A 22,930-nucleotide genomic window follows, 5' to 3' on the forward strand; every position below is an offset into this window, starting at 1 on the left:
AGCAGCAGCATAAACTGACATTTCAAAGGCATCAATCTCTCTGTGACTTTTATTGAGTGGAATCACAGCCTCTCATTAGAGCAAACGACAAAATGAATCTATTTAGTGTGTCTGCAAATGTAAGTAAGCAGGATTGCAAATAAGACGCCTTGAAATAAGGGACCCAGTGCTAAAAGAAATCATCTGAGCAAATCATTGAGAAAAAAAAGAAAGAAAAACAGAAACAGTTACCTTCAAAAATGAAACATTTGAGGGGCATAATGAATCAATGAAAAGAACCATAACCGATGCAAACAAACCCTAGTTTCGTATTGTTTTGCGTTTTAAAGACCAAAGCCCAAACTGCAATGTCAGTAGCTTAACTGAGGTTTAGAGTTTCACCTTAACCCCTATTTACAAATCTATTTCACATCTATTCTCATGTAGCCCCATGCAGGGTAAATATACGACCATTATGTATTCAGGTGGATCAGAGTGCAGAAATATGCACACACATGCAAAACTGACAATATGAATGATACCTGGCCTGTTGGAGGAAAGCTGCCTCTGCCCTGATTGATCAGCACCAGGACATCCCCTGGAGTTGGAACCAGGTCCATCATAATGCATATTTGATCACTTAACTCATTTTGCACATTCACCTTCATGCCCTTTTGACCTAAGCAACGCACAGGAACGTTTGCAATTTTTAGCACTTTGAGTCCCCCTATAGTTAACTGTCTCTCCAGAGCAGAAGTGCAAAGTTATTTTTCCCAGTTTTTGCAAAAAGCAGTGACAGAAGGTAGGGCTGGGCGATATGGACCAGAAGTCATATCTCGATATTTTCTAGCTGAATGGCGATACTCGATATATATCGATATTTTTTCTGTGCCATAATTGGGGCTTCCCCCAAAGCATTATAGCATAGCATCTCTGTTAGCTTCATTTTTTCTGAGGCAAACCCTTAAAAAAACTGTCAGTTTTAATACAAAGCCTCGTGCCAAATGTCACGCAGGTTCCTTTATTAACAGAGGTCTGCACAATATCAAAATGTATAAAACAAATGAAATAAAAATAAACTGCCTGCATATATAGAATAAAAATGCTTCTTGAATAAAATAAAACAAATATCCCTTTCCTGCATAACAATTAAATTAAAATACACTGTGCAATTAATACAATGTAGACAGTAACAGGCAGACTTTTCCACTGAGGTTGACAGTTGTGCAAATAACAAAACATTTGTGCAAATCTCAAATAAAACATTCAAGTCAATTTGTCACAAAATAAGCTATATCAAAATCATAAAAAAAAAAAATTCGATATAAACGATATTGTCTCGTACCATATTGCGTTTGAAAATATATGGATATATATTAAAATCTCGATATATCGCCCAGCCCTAACAGAAGGTCAGTGCAGCTAGAACACGTGGTGTTGCTGCAATTTGCTGTCCATCTTCAGTGTGTGTCTTTGTGTCTTCATGGTTTTAATGATACCAGAGTCTGTTATTGGAGGTGAAATCAGTTTTGCACATAAAACGACTGACTTTATATATTGGCTGTACTGACTCCAAAGGATTCATGTTGGCATCGTAGCTCACTCAGAGACTCCAGGTGGTTTAACTGCAGATAAGCTAAACCTGCCCCTGTTGCACCGCTGCAACGACTCTCCACATCAAGTTCAGCTCAGTTAAACTTGTGGTTTGGCCAGTACCAAGACAGCGAACCCACAGCACAACAAGTGTTGAACATTTAGAATGTCAAAAGCAAGCTGAGCGGCAGCACGTCTAACCGAAGACCATGTTTGATTTTTTTTTAAACAAACTACAGATTCTGATTATAAATCAAGAAAAAAACGAAAGAACAGATGAAGTTCTTTGGAGAAACCACTTTAATGTTTGAAGCTGGATGCAAACCTGCAGGGCATTAGAATTCAAGTATGTATATATTATCAAATGTGTATTTCTAAATGTATTGCATTTGAATTAAGTCTGAAAAACGACAGTGAGCAGAGCCGGTCTTTTTAATGCAAAGTTACTGATTCTTGAGCCAGAAAATTCACGACAGCAGGTTTTGGGACAGATCACCGAGTCGTTGCACAGCATCATCAGAGCGGTAACCCTCTTTCCACAGACATCCAGTAGGTTTGACACAGATAGGTTTGCGCTACAGTGATTTCTGTTCTAGATAAAATACCCCACACCATTGTAAGTGATGAGGGCATTGATTAATGAACTCACTTGCTGCTGATTCTTTTTATAGGTTTCTTGACCTCTGTATAACCTCGCCGTATCTCACGTTGCCCTCTGGTGTCTCTTGAACTGGTTAAGCCAGGCTGCATGAGAGTAAAGCTTTTGAATCTGTGAAACTAACATGTGGATTAGGAGGTTAACAGACTTTCCTACCGGGACCCAGAGCTCAATTCCTTTGTAAAAGCATTATTATTTTTCCCTGAACACACAACACAGCCCCTTGTGGCACCAGTGCTTTTTATTTTTCCGGTCTGTTATTTACTAGATTTAGAGAACAGGATGTCTTGGTTACGGTTTGTATAAAATACTATGTTTGAAAAGGTAATACAACTTGTTTAAATCATCCACTTTTCTTAAAAACCACCACTACATGACGAGGTGGGAGGTGACCAAGAGCTCTTTTGACTGAGGTATTCATGTGAAATGCATCATGTCCCTCCTTTCTAGAAAGGTAACATAACAACACTTCTCCTTGGGGTTTGAAGTGGATCAAGATACGCTGAACACGTTGGACACTGAGATAACCATAACTCTGAGGAGGATTCTGAGAGCTGAAACCAGTCTAGTGATTTACTCCAGATGAAAAATGCAATGTACAAGTGCAGATAACATTTAAATCTGTTTTTCTTCAGGCTGTTTTACTTTCTGTTGGCCTACAGAGCCAACAGAAGATATACAAATCTGAAGACTGGAATCAGTTGCAAAAGCATGTTTTGCTTTCAAGCCTGATAGGTGCCATAAATGAATTGCCATAAAAGAATTTTGTCACTCAAATACTTTTTAGTGAGTGCATAAACGTTTTACGTGCTCACGTAAACAACTTTACGTGCTCACTTAAATGTTTCACGTGCGCACGTAAAACTATATAAAAAAATAAAAATCCATGTCCCTTTAGGCAGGGCCGCCGCTAGGGGTGTGCGAAATGTGCGACCGCACGGGGCCTCGCGCTATGGGGCCGTTTTTTTTTTCGTTTTTTCCCTTATAAATATCAACAGTCACGTTCCATTACAGACCTAAATGTGTACTAGTCTGTACATATAAATAAATATATGTGCAATGATGCGCGTGTCTGTTGTTCAATACAACTGCGTCAGACCAAGCGCAGACACAAGCTGCTCTGATCCGGACGGGGGGAGTTGGAACAAACTGTCACACAATGTCGAGAGAACGAGACAGATTCAGGAAATTTCCATCAGGGGATGAAAGAAGAAAAAAACTAAAGAAAATTGAAGAGTTTAATGCCTCTCTGAAAGGCTTGTTTGATAAATTTGTTACAAAAATCACCGATCCGACCGGGTCTCAAGCAGCCGTGGAGGCCCGCGTCGAGGCAAGCCCAGATGACGATGAGGCAGGGGAAGGTATCCAGTATTTTGCTAATTGGAGAGTTAAAATTGCGCATATAGACACCCGATCCGACCCGAAAAAACCCAAAAATTCCGGGCGCGCTCACTACGCTCACGCGCGAGGGCCCCCCCCGGCCATTTCGCACAGGGCCTCGCAAATCTCCCAGGCGGCTCTGCCTTTAGGGGCTCCGTACTGCAAAAAAAAAAAAAAAAAAAACCCAAACAGATTTGCTGAAGTAATCAAATGCGAGCACGCTGGCGCATCCCTGCCATCCCTGGCAGACACTGCATGCTCTCGGAGAAAAGATCCAAGCAGCAGCCCCCTCTTCCTGCCGCCACTACCCCGGCAGGATCTGAAGGAAACCTAATTGGACACATGCAAATGAAAGATGTGTTAAGAATCCCTCTTCATTACGGGGGACGCATTTTTACACCAGTGACCGTGTTATTTATATAGTACGTCTTCCATCTTTCCCGCTTGCTTGTGGTTGTAGCTTGAACTGAAATATATACATCCACACCCTACTTCCTCTCCCTCTGCCCCCTTTCTTTTCATTTCCCCCAAACTGCTCCCCCCCCCCCCCCCCTCACCCCCCCCTTACAGAGTTTATGACAATAAGCGATTACAGGCAGAGGAATGCAGGGAGATGCGCGGCCTGAAGCATGTACCAGACTCCACACAGAAATGATAAGCATCAAGCAGGCGGGTGAACCCTCCGCTTCACCTCTATCGTATTTTTGGAGCTCATCAGTGACAGCCGTAGTGGCACCCAGCGGTATCGTGCTCCCACTGGCAGATAATGAAAACAATCAAGCAGAGATGTGGGAGTTCTGGCTGTTTTCAAGAAGAAGAAAAGAAGCGCACAGCGCTGAAAGACCAAATGCTCGCTGGTGAGTCCGCACTTGGGAGAGCGTGTGCCGCTCAGTCTAAACATGATGACGGGGAATCCCGACACATTTTTGTTCTTTTTTTTTCACCATGGAGGCATTTCTCCGGCTAACTAAGCGGCTAACTAGTAACCCTGCAGAGCTCCAGCTGCTGGAAGTGATAGTACTGTAATGCCTTGGTAATAACACAAAGCCTTTCATTTATTTCCTCTTGTAGTTCATCCAAGTCAAGACAGGCTCAGATGGCTCAGAGCGCTGTGGCCAAGTGCCGGATTGGTTTTAAAATGCTTCACTGGACACAACAGAATGCACACATGCCTTCATATAGACACCAGGGACATAAAACAAACCTGTTTGGCCGTAAAGTCAAACAAAGCCAGAGGTCGTGCATCTACTGGTTCATCTCAGGCGAAAATGAGGGAGTGTCTAAGTGTGCTCAGAGGAAGGCGTTCTCCCTCCCCAGGGACAGCAGATCTGATGATCAAATCCCTTCCTGTCTCCTTGTTGATACTCACACTCCCAGGCCATATTTTTTTTGCCTTTAATATCACTCATGCGTCCCACTTGACTGCTTAAGAGTGTCAAAACAACAGTATACAGTACAGTACAGTCAAGGGGCGACTCTTCAAGCAAAAAGGAAGGAAGGAAGCAAATTACAGATGACTTCAGTGTGTGCAATACCCCAGAAACGTATTATCAGGGCCGTCCCAGCCAACTAAAAGACGAGTGTGACACAGATTTATGACAACAATGTGTGACCACATGAGCAGGGAGTTGTGCAATTAAAAATAACAGGAACAACAGGGACACATGAGGGAGCGAATCCAGCGCGTCTTCTACAGCAGCGATGATGCAGGATGACAAACTGGTGTCTGTTCAAAGGCCATCCGGCATTAAAATACAGACTCCGTAATGTAAAAGTGTCTTCTGTCTAATAATCAGGAGAAGAAAGAGGTGGAGTTTAGCAGGAATGAAATAGATGTTTATGAGAACAGCCGCCCACTAGACGAGGCCGGGCCTACGAAACTACACAATGTGATATTCAGCGCTGGGACACATCATTATTATGATTACCTCGATCTGTAACCTCGTTCTCTTTAAAGCCCTGCTCTTCTCTCAGCAGCAGAGAAAAAGAGACAAAAAAAGCATGCTCCCCGTTATTCCACACTGCTGTCTCTCTCTGTGTAAAATCTGTTCAGTTTTTGCTCAGTTATCTCCACCACTTGTAGCTCCGGCACTACATCTCCAAGACGTGTGAAGCTGTTAATTGTCCCGCTGTAAACCGGCACCACTTCCTTTACGTCCAAGCTGGCGGCGCTGGAACCGGATGCAGCTCTTTTCATGGCTACTCATTTTAATGGGCAATCTTTTAGAGTAACTCCCGCTGCTCGTTGCGCCAGATTTCTTCCGAATAAAAGCAGATTGGGTCAAAGTTTGTGATGATACCATGTCATGTTACTGTTTCAGATTTAAATAAAGATTGGTTTTTAACTTTACCTGGGGAAAAAAAAAGTCAAAACAATTGTTTTGGATAATCAGTTTATATTTTGAGTCATTCTTTTGAGGCAAAGATACTATTTTCTATCATTCCATCCATCTTGAATTAGTTTGACAAAACACAGTCGTTTAGACTCTTGATGTGGGCATTTCTTACTATATTTCATAGATATATCAACAAGTCAAGTCTATAAATGTAAATAGACAGTAACACTGCCATGGCCCACAATTGCATTAAAAAGAAACAAATAAAAGGGTAACAAAATTGGATTTTGCAATAGACTTTTTTTCCTATTAACACTTAACATTATGAACAATTTGTTAAAAAAACATAATTTTCTGTGTTTGACTGCATATGTTCAGGTGAGTTAAGTTAGCTGCATCATCTTAGCAATACGCTTAGCAATTCTGTAGTTGACATTTGCTTTGATGATTTAATTGCGTTATGAAACCCACAACAGTCACAGTGGAAAAAGCACACCTGTGATGTTATATCAGTGACCATAATACATTTAGCTTAATAAAAATAGCTTTTTCACTCTATTCCTATGATATTTGTACGAAAGCATGTCCCATACTTTCAATGTTAACATCAAATTTGCGTCAGATTTTAAAAAAGCTACATAAGCCTCATCCATTACTACTACTACTACTACTACTACTACTACTACTACTACTACTACTACTACTACTAATAATAATAATAATAATAATAATAATAATAATAATTAAAGCTGCAAGCAGCGATGAACGGGCCCTCGCACTCACGGCCACCGCCCCCATAAGCATATCAGAAAAGACACCAGCCACGACTTCCTATGTCAAACCATTCAAAAGTTATAGCAGAAAAAAGGGACAACCAATCAGAAGAAGGGGCGGGGCTAATTAAGGCCAACTAAGCTTAAGGACTCATTACAGAGTCCCATGACACCACCCACGACTTCCTATGTCAAACAATTAAAATGTTATAGCAGAAAAAAGGGACAACCAATGACAAGAAGGGGCGGGGCTAATTCAGGCCAATGAAGGTCAAGGACTCCATACAGAATCTGATGAAACCACCCACGACTCTCTATGTTAAACCATTCCAAAGTTATAGCAGAAAATCGGGACAACAAATCAGAAGAAGGGGCGGTGCTAATTAAGGCCAACGAAGCTTAAGAACTCAGTACAAAGTCCCATGACACCACCCACGACTTCCTATGTCAAACCATTAAAAAGTTATAGCAGAAAATCGGGACAACCAATCAGAAGAAGGGGCGGGGCTAATTAAGGCCAACGAAGCTTAAGAACTCAGTACAAAGTCCCATGACACCACCCACAACTTCCTATGTCAAACCATTCAAAAGTTATGGCAGATAAAAGTATTCTAGGGGGCACTGTTGAGCCGTTAGGCCACGCCCATTAATGCAAACCATGAAATATCAAATTTATCGCCAAGTCTGGCTTGCATGCAAAATTTGGTGACTTTTGGAGAACTATCAAATATGGACCAATCACATGAAGGGGGGGCGCGCCTTTTGGCGTCTAGCGTCGCCACGGTAACACTTTTGAAAGAGAAAAGTAATGCGTGGTGTCGCAGGATGTAGACACACATTTTGATGTATAACACACCTGGGTGCACGTTACGGTTCGGGCTGAATTAACTGCCGAAGGAATGGCATAGATTTCGCCAAAATGACACAATTTATTCAAAATGGCCGACATCCTGTTCGGTTTCGGCCATGGCTCCAAGAGACTTTTATTTAAGTTGCGACATGATGCAGGTGTGTAGCGATTTTCGTGCATGTACGTCAAACCGTATTGTGGGGCTTGAGGCACAAAGTTTTCCGGGGGGCGCTGTTGAGCCATTTTGCCACGCCCATTAATGCAAACCATGAAATATCAAATTTATCGCCAGGCCTGGCTTGCATGCCAAATTTGGTGCCTTTTGGGGAACTATCAAATATGGACCAATCAGATGAAGGGGGGGGTGCGCTTGTTGGCGTCTAGCGTCGCCACGGTAACACTTTTGAAAGAGAAAAGTAATGCGTGTAGTCGCAGGATAAAGACGCACATTTTGATGTATAACACATCTGGGTGCATGTTACGGTTCGGGCTGAATTAACTCTCGAAGGAATGGCATATATTGCTCCAAAATTACGCAATTAATTCAGAATGTTCAAAATGGCCGACTTCCTGTTCGGTTTCGGCCATGGCGCCAAGAGACTTTTCTTTTAGTTGCGACATGATACAGGAGTGTACCAATTTCCGTTCATGTACGTCAAACCGTATTATGGGGCTTGAGGCGCAAAGTTTTTTCTGTCTGAACCAATCAGATGAAGGGTCGGCGCGCTTTTTGGCGTCTAGCGTCGCCACGGTAACGCTTTTGAAAGAGAAAAGTAATGGGTGTGGTCGCAGGAGGGAGACGCACATTTTGATGTATAACACACCTGGGTGCACATTACGGTTCGGGCTGAATTAACTGCCGAAGGAATGGCATAAATTGCGCCAAAGTGACACGATTAATTCAAAATGGCCGACTTCCTGTTCGGTTTCGGGCATGACTCCAAGACACTTTTCTTTAAGTTGTCCCATGATACAGGTGTGTACCGATTTTCGTGCATGTACGTCAAACCGTATTGTGGGGCTTGAGTCACAAAGTTTTCCGGGGGGCGCTGTTGAGCCATTTTGCCACGCCCATTAATGTAAACCATTAAATATCTAATTTTTCGCCAGGCCTGACTTGCATGCAAAATTTGGTGACTTTTTGGGCACGTTTAGGGGGGCAAAAAGGCCCTCCTTTCGTCAGAAGAAAAAGAAAGAAAAAAAATTCCTACAGATACAATAGGGCCTTCGCACTGAAGGTGCTCGGGCCCTAATAATACTATCAAGTGGAACATATACCTATTGTTCACTATTTTCCTGTCACTGGCTTCATTTTTGTATCTGTGCTGGCATCAAAGCAGCAGATGATAAGCAAATGCACCATCACTGTAATTGAATGGCATGGATCTGGAATTATATCTGGCTGAGCACAAAAAAAGAAGGCTTTGGCAGCATTTCGAGGAGTGTTATTGTCAACAGCGGGCCTTCCCAGTGGGAGAACATATTGTATGACCAAATGCTGACATGGTTAGCAAAATACAGTGCAGCACAGTTTATGTTTGTTTGCTTTAAAACCTTGGACATGACGAAAAGAGAGCAAGCACGTGGTTTTCATTCATAACACTTGGCTGCAAAGTCAAAATGTTCCACAACGCGCGTAGATAACATCTCCATGGATGAAGGTCGGTGTGACACAGTTGTGTTTTCTTACATGAATGAATCAATTCAATCTTTCTCTCGAGCACCAGGCATGTACGGTAATACCCTCCACTCAGATTTATTATTGATGACACCCCCTCCTACCGCTGATTTATATTCTGATGGAAATGTGTGCAATAACACTATAAACTGTGCAGAGCTATAAACCGAGACGTCTAACTTGTTTGAAGAGTATTATAATGTACTTAATCAAATGCCAAGGACTTTTCATCTGTGATATATGAGAATATCATTGACAGTTTACATCCGGAACATTATCTTTGATCAGTGTTGCAGGTTTGCCCTCCATAAAATGAATGGATACATGTTGTAGCGACAGTGTCAACCTATGACAGACGAGTCTTTGTAAACTAAAGATATTAGATTTTTAAGTCCTAACGAAAAATGAGCTAGAACAAGCTTTATGTCCACTGGCAACATCCTCTCACACAGATTTTACTGCTATTATTGCATCGTAAATGGGTTTTTTCCAGCCACAGAAGGACAACAGCAATTCAGATATTCATTTTTATTCAGTCCATTTTTATGTATTTTGTAGAACAATATCAGTTTGATTTTGGACAAATATTTTAGGTGCACATATGTTTTAGTTGCCCATTAAAAAAGCTTGATTGAGAGAGAATTTTTAAGGGAAAAAAACAAACTGATCTTATGTTCAGTTGAAGTAAGTTTTGGCTTTCTCAAAAAGCTTGTTTCCATTTAGGTTTTAGAAACACCACTGAATCAGGTGCGACTGGCAAACATATGACTCACAAACTGCTAACATGACAGAACACATACAACACACACAGTTAAAAATGATTACTGACGACCCCTCTCTATTTGCCTCTCCTCTTCTGCAACAAATGTTGCAGCCAAATGTCCTCTGCCTGCAACGACAAGGCCTGTTTTATTTGGTCTATGCAAAGCAAAGAGAAATATACTAAAAATACTTTAGTACATACTCTTTAATGTCTTCCCGGAGTGATTTATTAGCTAGGAATGCTAATAGTACCTCATTAACCCCAAACGGATGGAATCCCAAAGACGAGGCCAAACTGCCATGATGCCATAATGAAGCTCTCATCATATGGGCAGATCATGGACAGGACCAGTAACATTGGCAGCGTACCGTAACCTTGCATAACTGACATCAACTCTGTCAGTAAGTACACCCAAACCACCTGTAGTTGACCTTGAGTTCATAATCAATTTGCTGTCTTTTAAGCTCATCTTTGATTGCTTATTCAATACCTAGAACCTCTAACCATCTTCAGCCACTGTATCATTATAACCCCTGCAAAAATCTCCCTACAGCTGATTATCTATAGTTTCTTTGGTAAACTCTGTAATTTGGCTGTCATTGGAAAATAAACAAATAAGACATGAAAAAAAAAAGAGTGTGAAGAACACTTATCTGCTGATGAAGTTTATCGGCCTGCATCAACTAATGTAGAGCAAGCAAATGGCAGCAAGAGGATCAAGAGGGCTTATCGGGGATGTCTGTGGGAGAAGAAGTTTCCATTGATGTGCAGAGAAAATGGTAAAATGTTCTGCCATATCAGCAGAAAAGCTAAAACCCCAATGGAGCTGATTTAAAAACCATCACGATGCAAAAAATCAGCACTGAAAGATGACAAAAATAGCTCAACTCTGAGTCATCTTTTATGGAGGTGGCAAAAAAAAAGTAAATTAAAAATCCCATGAACCTGTCTTAGCACAAGCTTTGATGCATCGGTGGGGCCGACAGCAGTGGTTCTCAACTGGTCTGGCTCCAGGATCCACCATCACCCCCTAATGACGAGCCGTGACGCTTAAACTTCAGATCGTACAGTATTAAGTTTATGCACAAACGTGAACTAAATAGTGCAACCAATGAGAAGTAGTTCCAAAAAGATTAAAAAAATACTGTATACTGGATGTATAACAAGCGCGGTACAAGCAAAACTATTCAGACACTTAATCAAGCTTTAAACATAAGACTGACATAACAAATAAAACATTTCACCAAAAGCTATATCTAACAGACCCAGCTGGCATTTTTCCTAAAAATCTGAAGAAAAAAAATGCTGAGAAAACTGAGAAGTACAGGACTGTCTCAGAAAATTAGAATATTGAGATAAAGTCCTTTATTTTCTGTAATGCAATTAAAAAAACAAAAATGTCATACATTCTGGATTCATTACAAATCAACTGAAATATTGCAAGCCTTTTATTATTTTAATATTGCTGATTATGGCTTACATTTTAATATTATGATTCCCAGAATATTCTAATATTTTGAGATAGGATGTTGGAGTTTTCTTAAGCTGTAAGCCATGATCAGCAATATTAAAATAATAAAAGGCTTGCAATATTTCAGTTGATTTGTAATAAATCCAGAATGTATGACATTTTTGCATTACAGAAAATAAAGGACTTTATCACAATATTCTAATTTTCTGAGACAGTCCTGTAGTTCTGAAAAGACTCACAGATATGTGGCTTTACTTTTATCTGGGGCAAAAGGCCCGCAACCCACTGAAGACGGGCCGGCGGCCCACTTTGGGTGCCGACCCAACAGTTGAGAATCACTGGTCTATAGTCATAAACATGTGACCATCCTTTTATCTCTGTGGTTTTGGCTAAACCATTTCCTATCCGTTTCAAAGAAATAGCCGTACGATACCACAACACAACAGCAGCTGAACATACACCCTCAACGACAGGAGGACAATAAGTTTTAGTTCACCATTTTGTTTCAAACATCCTGCATGATCCAGAATGCCTTCACTCGTGGTTGTTCACATCATCCAGAGCAGCTCTGACTATCATCGTATACGTGAGTGCTTTGTGACGCCTGCCTGCGACACATCTATCAGCATGCGGAGCGTATCAGCTAACCCCCTGACTGTAGACTCGGCGGCTCATCCAACTCATTTACACACGCTCATCACAGTCTCAACAACGCTTCAACTCTATAAGGCTTCCCAGAATCAGAAGTTTGCATGCTTTTCAAGCTCCACATAAAAACTGGCAGCAGGTTGGACACTGAATGAATGCTCATCTGTGTCACGGCAGGCGACAAGTTCATCTCTAATCATCACAAGATTCAGAAGCACTCATATTCAAATAAACCTAGTTACATAAGTATTTTGAATGAACAACATAGCAGGCTGGATGATTTCGTTTGGCACACCAACAGTGGCTGTTTGGGATCAAATGCGTGAGCAGTCATCCTGAATTATCCCATGTCACTTGTGTGAAAATGTTTATTGGGGCTATTTCACAGATTTCCAACTGAATTATATCATTGAAAGCGCAGTGAAAGCACTGAGGGACTGACATGATGATCACACACAAGTCCCTCTGCAGCAGCCACCTTGAAAGAAGGAATAGGAAATGGGCTGCTTTAGTTAGCATCCATTATTCATAAAGCTCTGTACTCCTCCATGTCAACAACCGCTGTAGTGGCACAGCCAAACCGTTGTTTCTTCTCTCTCTTTTACTGGCACATTAATTCATTTGTTTTGTTTTGATTTTTCTCCCCACCAGATACACCCATCTCCATATCATCTTGAAATGATCAGCAGCCAGTCGCTTTATGTGTATAAACAGCACATTTGGATTTGATGTCAGAGGGGTAAAATAATATGATCTGACATAACTACCTCAGTAAAAAAGATGCAAGTTATTGCACGTATTGCACAGAATAAAACTGTCTGACAGCACGTGCAGAGGCTGGTAGGTCACAAGACCGCGGGAGACCCGGATGCAGCTCCCTCCAGGCTTCAGGGCTTATTGTGCTGCAGAACCGAGGAGGATAATCACTCTGTCTGTACTCCAAGCTACTTTCTAGATCAATTTTGGAGCTTTTTTACTTTTTTTTGTATCCAAATATTATCAAAGTTCAAAACAATTTAACGCACATACAAACACAAACTCAAAAAGAAGCCTTTAAGGATATCACAACAGCTGGGACTGTCAACGTTATATCAAATGAGCTTGGAGCCTCGGGGCTGCCACTGTTTTCCATAATGTGAGTTATTCCAACTAATATTTGTTTTTCCAACTCATTCATTCAGTTAATTAAAGTGGGCTGAAACATGTTTTATGCCAAAGGTTAACATGTTTCAGGTGAATAAGGTCACAAAGCACATGGAATTTATCTTTTCTGGACTCCACCCTGCTTTTCATTCAACCCACAAAGAAAAAAAGATTCAGAAGGAGGCTTTATGTTCAAATCAAATGATTCTGAATCTGGAATTACAGCATAAACGGTACTTGAGCATTGTACCAAAACTTCCCCACTTACAGCTTTGTGGTGTACTTTGTAAGGCTCATGTGACTGGCACACCAACAACAGAGAGATATGTGTTGCCTGGGGGGTACAACTATATTACTACTTGTGGAGTGACATCACTCGTTACATTCCTGGGCGGCATTCTCTTACTCACAACACGCGAGCGGAGCTGCTGGTTTACACCTGAAACAGACTCACAGGGGGATCAGAACAAAGCCACAAAACAGAAAATAAATACCTCCGTTGCTACAAAAAATGGATTGAATTCGATGAAACTTTCTGTCAAACTACCAACAAACCCCCTACTCCCTCAAGGCATTTAGAAAAGGTAATACCACTCAAGTCTGATGTCATTCACATTAAATACATAACCTCTGATGTAGATGCGTCTTCGTAATTATCACTTCCTGTCCTTGACTTTCTCCAGGGTGCCATATTAAATCGATTTGATGACCTATTGTGTATTCCTAATGCAAAAGTAATTGCAGCATCACAGAGGACAAGGTAGCCGTATCGTAGCATTAGCTTTACCTTTGTTCATTCAAATTAAGAAGAGAAAGTTACGATCTGCCAGTTGCAGAGACCAGCTGGGTGATTGCGTCGCTGTCAGGTCGTGTAATGTGTGACCCAAGTCGGGCTGCACAATGTCTCCCATCATAAAGGGAAAAAAAAACACCTAAAAGTCAAAGCATTTAAAAAAATTAATGTTGGCATTCCTTTCTCCAAAGAAGACAATGATTAGCAAATAAAATGTGATGCAGAACGCACAACATTTCTTCTAGATGAGTGAGTAGGGGAAACTATTGCGCTTTCATATGCTACAATAATGCTGTGATGTAGGGCTGCAGCGATTCCTCGAATACCTCGGGTAACTCGATTACAAAAAATCATCGAGGAATCTCCTCTGCCTTGAAGCCTCGTTTAATTAAAAAATAAATTTAAAGCTCAGGTTTTGCATGGATTCTTTTTAGTGTGACACAATGTGCTTACACGTATGCGACCTGTAAAGCCGAAGAAGACGGCGGCGCGCTTTTCATAACGTGTGTCAACAGTTTTGTTGTACAGACTGTGCCAGGAAATGTAAAGTTTGAAATAATTTTATTAATTTTTATTGGAAAATTTAACAAACAGTTTACTAGTTTGCATAATATGTAAATAAATGTCAATTGTTCTTATAAAAGAAACAAATTGGTTGTTTTTATTAAGTGATCTGTCTTGTTTTCTATTGTATATTTATAATTGGGCTTTAATTTATCCGATTACTCGATTAATCGATGGAATATTTGATAGAATAACCGCTCTACTATGATGCTAATTATGATATGCTGCCCCCATTTGGTATGGTTACACATGCCTTTAAGATTACGGCTGTGGATCGATTCAAGTGCCAAGAATCGATTTGATTCCAATTATTAAGATTTATAATCTTAATTCAATCCGATTCAATATCGATTTGGGTGAGTGTTTTTAAAAATGATTTTTGACATGACTGTGTGGTTATGTTCATTGTTTGATAGCTTTACACCACGTGCTTGCGTGAATTAAATTACGTGACTACTGGGATTAAAATTCACCGGGCGAATATGTATTAATAAAAAAAACAATCTTTAGACATACAAATCAATTTTGGGGAATTAATATGAGAATCGGAGGATCAACTTTTTCAACATTGATCCTCATTTATCTTGTAGTGTAATGATGAAAGACATGCCCCTCTTTGCATGTAGCCCATGGCAACCATCCTAAATATCTACCCAGAGTCATGAAGATCTCCCTTTCGTGGCAGGAAAAAGCAAGAAGTCCTGCAACAGATGGCATGGACACCTCAGAACCTCAATTTCAACCTCACAGAGCTCATGTGGCATTACATGAACAGACAGGAGGCGATGAGACGTAATGAAAGCAGAAAGTCTTCAAGATGTATGCAATATCATACCTGCCTGAGTATTCGGTGCCTTTTTAAAAGGATGGTCACGTTACACTTTTCTCTTTTTGTTTTTTTCTTCTTCTCTGCACTTAAGTTAAATTGTTAAAAAAACAAACTACCATGTCTTTCACCTGCCTTTCAGCAGTGAGGGGCCTGAGTGTAACAGATGACATGGTGAGAGTGGACATGTGCTGGAAAGAGACAGGACAGGTACTGTAATAGTTTGCACAGCTGTAGACTGTCCTTGTGGTGGCCATGTGTTTACTGTGGTTTCCTCAGATCATACACAAAGGGTATGTGAACTCACTGAGCTGCTTCATCGTTCTGAAGGCTCCAAGCAGGAAACCATAATTGCTGAAACACCCCTTATTCTGCTTCCCAGGCTTTTGTTATGAATCTTTTTTTTTTTCAATCTTGTTTATTCTGGTGTAATACACACACTCCTACACCCCTCTCCCATCTACTTGGAATTTATTCACAGTTTATCAGTTCAATTCCCTGGTTAAAAGGAGGTTAATTCCTTATTTCCTCATCTCTGCATGACTTAAAATCTGTTTTTTTTATTATTATTAAATAATGTATGCGCAGTGCCAACATCGACAGGCAGACTGCGAGATTTGCTTTCAGCGCTAGCCGCAAGCACAAACAAGCCTGAGGTTGCAACATTCTGCATCTTAATGCGCTTTACCAAGCTTCTGCTAAGACATGGAAGGAGGAAGAAACAAGCCAAATACAAATGGCCCTTACATCAAAAAGAAGATCTCACCATGACAATTCCCATGCCTAATTTATGAGGCTGTCTGCATCGCTGGCTAATACTACTTCATCTGCCAACTAACTGACACGTTCTGGGTCAGGCCAGGCTCATCCCTGATTATGACAACTTTACACAAATTAGTCTCCGCTCAGCCTATGTGGGGAAAAAGTGTGCGATTGGAAAACCTTGAAGCAGAGCGCAGTTCATGTGTTTGCGCTGCTGCAGAGTGTCCTCTCTCTGTGGCAGCTCCAAGTCTGAATTTAAGTGTTTCAAGGACTTGTGGAGGATAGAGTGAGGGCGGGAAAGCTGGGGGGGGGGGGGGGGGGGGGACAAAAGGACTGTCAATTTGTGGTTTGTATCAAAAAGCAGTTTGAGACTTCAGGTATTCAAAAGTTGTCCCTTCCCACCACATGCAGAAAGTTTGTTTCACACAGCCCACCCACGCGCTGACGCACTTCAAAAGCTTTCCAATGTACCACTTTAAAGCATTTAAAAACTGAAGGCGCAGCATCTTAGAAACGTTAAACAGCAATTAAATGTATGTCAAGAAGAGATGCAGTGAGTTATCTGCACCATTGTATTATGAGATTAAAAATGAAGCATCCTTCACCTTTATTCCTCCGGTGAACTGCAGCAATGCGAAACATTTAAATGCAGATGACATTTGCATATTCTCATTCCTCAGACTCAGAGCACATGATGAACAGGGCGAGTAAATTGCTGTGGAAGAAACAGAACTCTCAGAAGACTAAATATTCATCGTGGAAAATTTGAAGAAAACAAATCTTGTGTCTCGTTTTTTTTGATGGAAGCAGACTACGAAAGCAGGTTTGATTTTTGCCCTGATCGTCTTCATCTCTCAGAAGGTCCTTTTTTTTACTCTAATTACTCTAATTTATTAAGAAAGTCGGTTAACCTCTACCAATCTAAGGCGTGCTTTCTTTTCTCATTAGCCAATTCTGGAGGCGGCCTCGCTCGGCCTGCCTGTCAGCCCGACTAACAGATTTATTAAAAGTAATTTAGCAACATCTCTGTTTGGCAATAATGAGCTTACCTCCGTGTCGAGTCATGTAACGCTCAAAAATGAATCAACACAACTGCTTTCAATCCCAAGAATGTTTCCATACAAGGAGAATGTGGACCGAATAAAACATCTGACAGAAAGAGCAGTGGCGTCAATTCAGTGGAAGCTAAGGTATGGCAAGGTTATGAGTCACAGAACTTAACTAGAGTATCAATCAACACGTCCAGCAAATACTCATCACAGAAGTCTATGTAGCTTATCTGTGTGGTCAAGAAAATTGAAACTTTTCCAAATGCAGTCTCGCTCACTGCAAAAACTCAAAATCTTACCAGGAATATTTGTCTTATTTCTAGTTAGAATGTCTAATTTTTGGTCAAAAAATCTCATTACACTTAAAACAAGAGTCATTACCAGAAAAATAACTTGTTATTTGACCATTTTCACCTGTTTCAAGTAAATTTTCACTTGAAATAAGTAGAAAAATCTGCCAGTGGGACAAGATTTATATTCTCATTACAAGCAAAACAATCTTGTTCCATTGGCAGATTTTTCTACTTATTTTAAGTGAAAATCTACTTGACACAGGTGAAAATGGTTGTTTTTGAGTCTTGTCTTAAATGTAATGAGATTTTTTTTTTTAACAAAAAATTTGACATTTTAACTAGAAATAAGACAAATATTCTTGTTAAGATTTTGAGTTTTTGCAGTGTATAATAACTAGTGAAATCATGTTGTTCTGATTTGCATTTGTAGTTATTCTATATGTATTAAGTAATATAACAATCAATACAAAGAGACACAGAGTAATTCCATAAATGTATTTAAAAAAACAAACACTTACATTTAACCCCTGAAGCCAAGGTGTGGCGGCTGCCATACCTTGGCATACCCAATTGACGCCCCTGAGAAAGAGTGTGCAGATTTATTTTCTCTCATGAAGTTTGTTTAGGAGTAAGTGTCATTAGTGTCAATTTTAGAAAGGTGACTGGAGCTGATTATATTTTCATGACCTGATAAGAAAGATTAGTAGAGTATGATCTATCCCTGTCAACCAGCATTCTGCAACAAAGATGCAGATTTGGTGCTGACCCTGACCTCAGACCTTTCCTGGAAGAGACCTTGCCTGAAGGGATTCATGTCCTATATAGTGATTAATACATTTCCAGCCCTTGTTGGGGTTTTTTTTTTTGAGTGGGGAAAAAAAGAAGCAGGGAAACTCATGACATCAATCAACCAAATATTAAAAGAGCATGCATTTCAAGGCGTACACCAAACACCTGACACTCAGCAGATCCATCATGATAGTACAAATATAACACCGACATGTTGGAACTGGCTCATCTGCAGCACATAAACACCAAATATGAAAAAGAACATGCTTTTTTTTATCGTGATAGAAGCAGAACACAGACAGAAATGGTAAACATGGGGAGCCAGAGGGGGGATCGGAACAAAACTCCAAACGCGTGATCCATTAACCTACTTTGACGCACCGTGGTTTAGTGAAAGTCGTCGCCGAAAGCAAAAGCGCTGGAAGCATATACGATTAAGAACTGGTCTTTAACGGCAGATATATTAAATGACATGTTAAATCAGCATGCGCACGTGAAACGGGGGGTTTCACGTACGGGAAGGGAAAAGAAATCTCCAGCACGCGTTGCTGTGCGTAACGGACAGGTAGGACAGGCTGGATCTGACACACACGGACCTGACGCCCCCGCTCGCTCCATTCATGTCAAGGTGGATGTCAAAAAGGCAAAGTGAGGTGAAATGAAGTAATATTGCTCACCTTTGCGGCATCAATATTAAATCCTGTCAGCAGATTGACTTGGAAAAGGCGAGGCGAGGCTTCAGTGTTGCCGCCTGTCACCGGGAGGGAGGAGTGACTCCAACACCAGAGAAAATGCATGTGAGACAGTGTGAGGTGAAGAGAGGGAGACATCAGCTGGTCACCAGCCTCATTACAGCAGGAAACCCTCCTCAAAACACGCTGCATGCTTGTCTTTATCTCATTGAGTCGCTTCAATGTGCAGTTTTCCTGAATCTTCTCAACTCTGACTCCCAAAAAAGAAGAAAAAAATCACTTTTTATATTATAAACAAATATAATTATAATAAAGAAGGATGTGAGTCTTTTGATGAAGTGATGGGGAATTATCCCAATAAAATAGCAGATTTTCATTTTCATTTTTCCTTTTATTCTTTATTTCATTAAAAAAACAAAACAATTTAATACAAACACAAATACAAATGTTCCTAACTTATGAATGAAAAGGGAGCAGAAAGAAGAAGAATCTTATCTGATCTGCCCCTTTCACAAATAACATAAATTAATAATAATAAAAAATAAAAAAAATAAATAAAAAAATAAATAAAAAAGATCATATGCTTCTCTTTTCTTATCTCTTTTTAACAGAAACACCAGGTGTCCCTGATTTTTTTATAGCTTCACTGGTGGCGAGGAAAAAAACACACTCTCTTCCTGTAATCTCTGATAGAGCCACTTCATTTTGTGCCATAAATCACTAAAACCAACCAGGAAACTTACACTGCATGACAGGTTGTGTTTGTTAGTTTTCCGTAACAAACATAAATGGGTACCGATAGATGGGTGTACGTTTTTTCTCTCTGTCCTCATTACTTATCGCAGTTTTTATATTTTTATTATGCCCTAAAACTATGCCCTTTTTCTATTTATACCAACTGTTTCCTCTGCTCTTAGTGCCTCATCGATGACACTCATGTGAGATTATCATTCCTCCTCCAATGACTTTTTAAAGCAATGTAAATGATTAAGTTGGGGAGTTTTATTATCAACTTTACAGCCCAACAATATCAAGAGCAGGACTTTGAATCCAAGATTTGAAGCATTGATCCCTCAAGGTGCACCAGAGGAACTACAACCTTTTTGAAATATGCCTTAAAGTTAAACTGAGTTAAACTGGCCCCTTCCAGCATCCACTGCTGGTGGCAGCTCTTCAAAACAGAATTGTCACTTCACAATTAGACACGCGGTCTGATTTTCTTGTACGGTCTGACACCAGACTTGAGTAAGCTATCGTGTTTAGAGGGAAAGCAATGTCCCTGCTATGACAACCAGGCCTTTCCTTTCCCGTCATGCCAAAGTTCACAGTCGTAAACAGGAGATTTTATGACCATTTCACTCCACCCAGGAGACGTACACTCAGACAGGACCTTCAGAGGATCTAAGACTGCATCTGTTGTTTTACAGAAGAGACGCTTGGATTTCCATTTGACCAACAAGAATAAGCAATAATGCCATCCACATCGAAGACTCTGTATTTCATGTCCAGTGCACTGGCTACTGCCATAGGTATTGGAATTTTGGGGTACGCCATGTCCCAACAGTGGTCCTATACGACCATGAAGTGTGCCAGGTCTGAGAGTGACTTATATAATGGAAGTGCGACGATCGATTTGGGCCTTTTTAAAGGGTTATTAAAGAGAGAATCCTGTCCCGGTTTTGGAAGTACAGACACATTTGAAGGTAATCTTTACATGAATCAGTCTCTTCTGTGCACTTTTCAGGTTTCAAAATATCTGTGTGTAAGATTTCCTGCTTCAAAGTAACACTACACACCGTTTAACTGCATCAATAGGAGCATTTGTTTCTCTGTTAAGAAAAAAAGGTTATGTTTATGGCTAAAGCAGCTAGATTATTTATCTTTTTTCCAGTGATGCATATGTGAATAGGCAGGTGTTTTCAAATACTCATACTTGAACACACAGATCATTTAAAGATATGAGACACATGTAAGTTGGGACATCTTATATAACCACAATACTGTATAACCGTGTTTGTGACTATGTGTGTGCAGTGGTTCCTACGTTGGCGGAAGGAGAAGAAGTTGCTTCTCTAATCCTGCATGGATTGGTTGTGTGCCTGTTGGTCCTGTGCATGGTGTTTTCTGCCTGCAGCATCCTCATCTCCCTCTACAACAGTGTCAGCAACCCATATGAGACCTACATGGGCCCTGTTGGAATCTACACCTGCAGCTCTATCAGCGGTAAGCGAGGATCCTCCCAACAAGCAACACAGGTGGAAACATCTGTGCCGCTTGCATTGATGCTGGGAGATGAATTCTGTCGCTCTCTGATTTGCAGCAGCAGTAATTGTATTTTTCTTTCCGCAGCATGTGTGTCTGTGGTGGTCCTCATCATATTCGTGCTGAACCTTAATGTGACCAAGATGGCAGAGGATTTGGTTACCGGCTTCATCCCCGGTATTTCAGTAGTCCTGCTGAAAGAGTCTTCCGAGATGAAACTTGGATATTACCTGGTCATCCCCTACACGGCGCTGTCTCTGTTGGCCATTGGCTTGATCTACATATATGACCATGCGGCCTACACCCGCCGGCGAGAGCAGGAGAGGCCTACAGAGGATGCTCCCAAGGACATCATAATGTATTAGTGTCATGGCAACAGTAGAGTCAGTCATTCACACTGACAAGAGTACTCAAGACTTTCTGAAGAAACTTATTACTGTGGAATGTATGGCTGTGTAGCATTTAGTATGGAGATTTGACCTAACATACCTTCATATAGCATGTTTTAAATTAATGTTGTCACATCATGATCAACAGCTTAGCCATTTTAACAGGATTTGGGAAAAACATTCAGACACAAATCAGTTTTAGTTCATGGCTTTTTAAAATCAAATTCACCTTCTTCTTATTCTATTTATTCTGTATATGAGCAATGTAACGCTTCTTGGTTTGATATTATAACATTAACATCGATCTAATGATTACGTTTCACAATGGAGGAAAAAAAGGTCCACTGGCGTCTGCTGCCCCCTGTCGTTCACATGATGTAAATGCAAAGACACGCTTCAGTGTATGAAGTCTGTGCCTGAAAAATGCTTCACGTGGGAATAAAAGATGTATCTGTCACCAGTCACTTTATATAAGTGTAATAATATTTTGAGAAGACTTCTGGTATATTTTTGTCAAATAAGCGACGGGCAGCAAAGTAGTTATCATCTAACCTGCATCTCATGGAGGGAGCAATACAGCTAGGGTTGCCACCTTTCAGAAATAGAAATAAGGGACGCCCTGATTTCAGCAGTGCAGGAGCCAAAAAAAAAAGCCCCAAAACTTCTAAACTGAATAAAAATGTGTTTATTTTATATGAAAAAACTAAATGCTTTGATTTGAATTTTAAAGTGCTTTAATAGCATTGAACTTGCATGACTGTACAGACAGACAACCATACTAGCAGCTGAAATATCCTCCTATGCTATGTACGTCCACATCAGCCCAGATGTAGAATATAGCCTACAGGTGAAGAATATGGTGTAAAAGTTAATTTATTTCAATAATTCAACTAGAATATGGTGTAAAAGTTAATTTATTTCAATAATTCAACTAGAATATGGTGTAAAAGTTAATTTATTTCAATAATTCAACTAGAATATGGTGTAAAAGTTAATTTATTTCAATAATTCAACTAGAATATGATGTAAAGGTTAATTTATTTCAATAATTCAACTAGAATATGGTGTAAAAGTTAATTTATTTCAATAATTCAACTAGAATATGGTGTAAAAGTTAATTTATTTCAATAATTCAACTAGAATATGGTGTAAAAGTTAATTTATTTCAATAATTCAACTAGAATATGGTGTAAAAGTTAACTTATTTCAATAATTCAACTAGAATATGGTGTAAAAGTT

At 40.2% G+C, this 22,930-nt stretch overlaps 2 protein-coding genes across 3 annotated transcripts in view; one reads left to right on the plus strand and one right to left on the minus strand.

Moving 5' to 3' along the window:
* The window catches only part of LOC133418883 (receptor-type tyrosine-protein phosphatase epsilon-like), a 74,030-nt gene extending 54,919 nt beyond the window's left edge, over positions 1-19,111 (minus strand). For both annotated transcript variants that reach the window (XM_061707761.1, XM_061707760.1), the window contains exon 1: positions 19,026-19,111. The gene's annotated coding sequence lies outside the window, so the exon portion shown is untranslated. The remainder of the gene's footprint in view (positions 1-19,025) is intronic.
* A 1,279-nt stretch (positions 19,112-20,390) lies between these two features.
* Positions 20,391-22,174, plus strand: LOC133419064 (clarin-3). Its single transcript, XM_061708080.1, has 3 exons — positions 20,391-20,743; positions 21,075-21,263; positions 21,390-22,174. Exons 1-3 carry the CDS (start codon positions 20,512-20,514, stop codon positions 21,665-21,667), a joined length of 699 nt encoding a protein of 232 aa, XP_061564064.1. The 5' UTR covers positions 20,391-20,511; the 3' UTR covers positions 21,668-22,174.
* The last annotated feature ends 756 nt before the right edge of the window (positions 22,175-22,930 follow it).

This window comes from Cololabis saira, chromosome 19, assembly GCF_033807715.1.
Source record: "Cololabis saira isolate AMF1-May2022 chromosome 19, fColSai1.1, whole genome shotgun sequence".
In the NCBI taxonomy this organism is placed as follows: domain Eukaryota; kingdom Metazoa; phylum Chordata; class Actinopteri; order Beloniformes; family Belonidae; genus Cololabis; species Cololabis saira.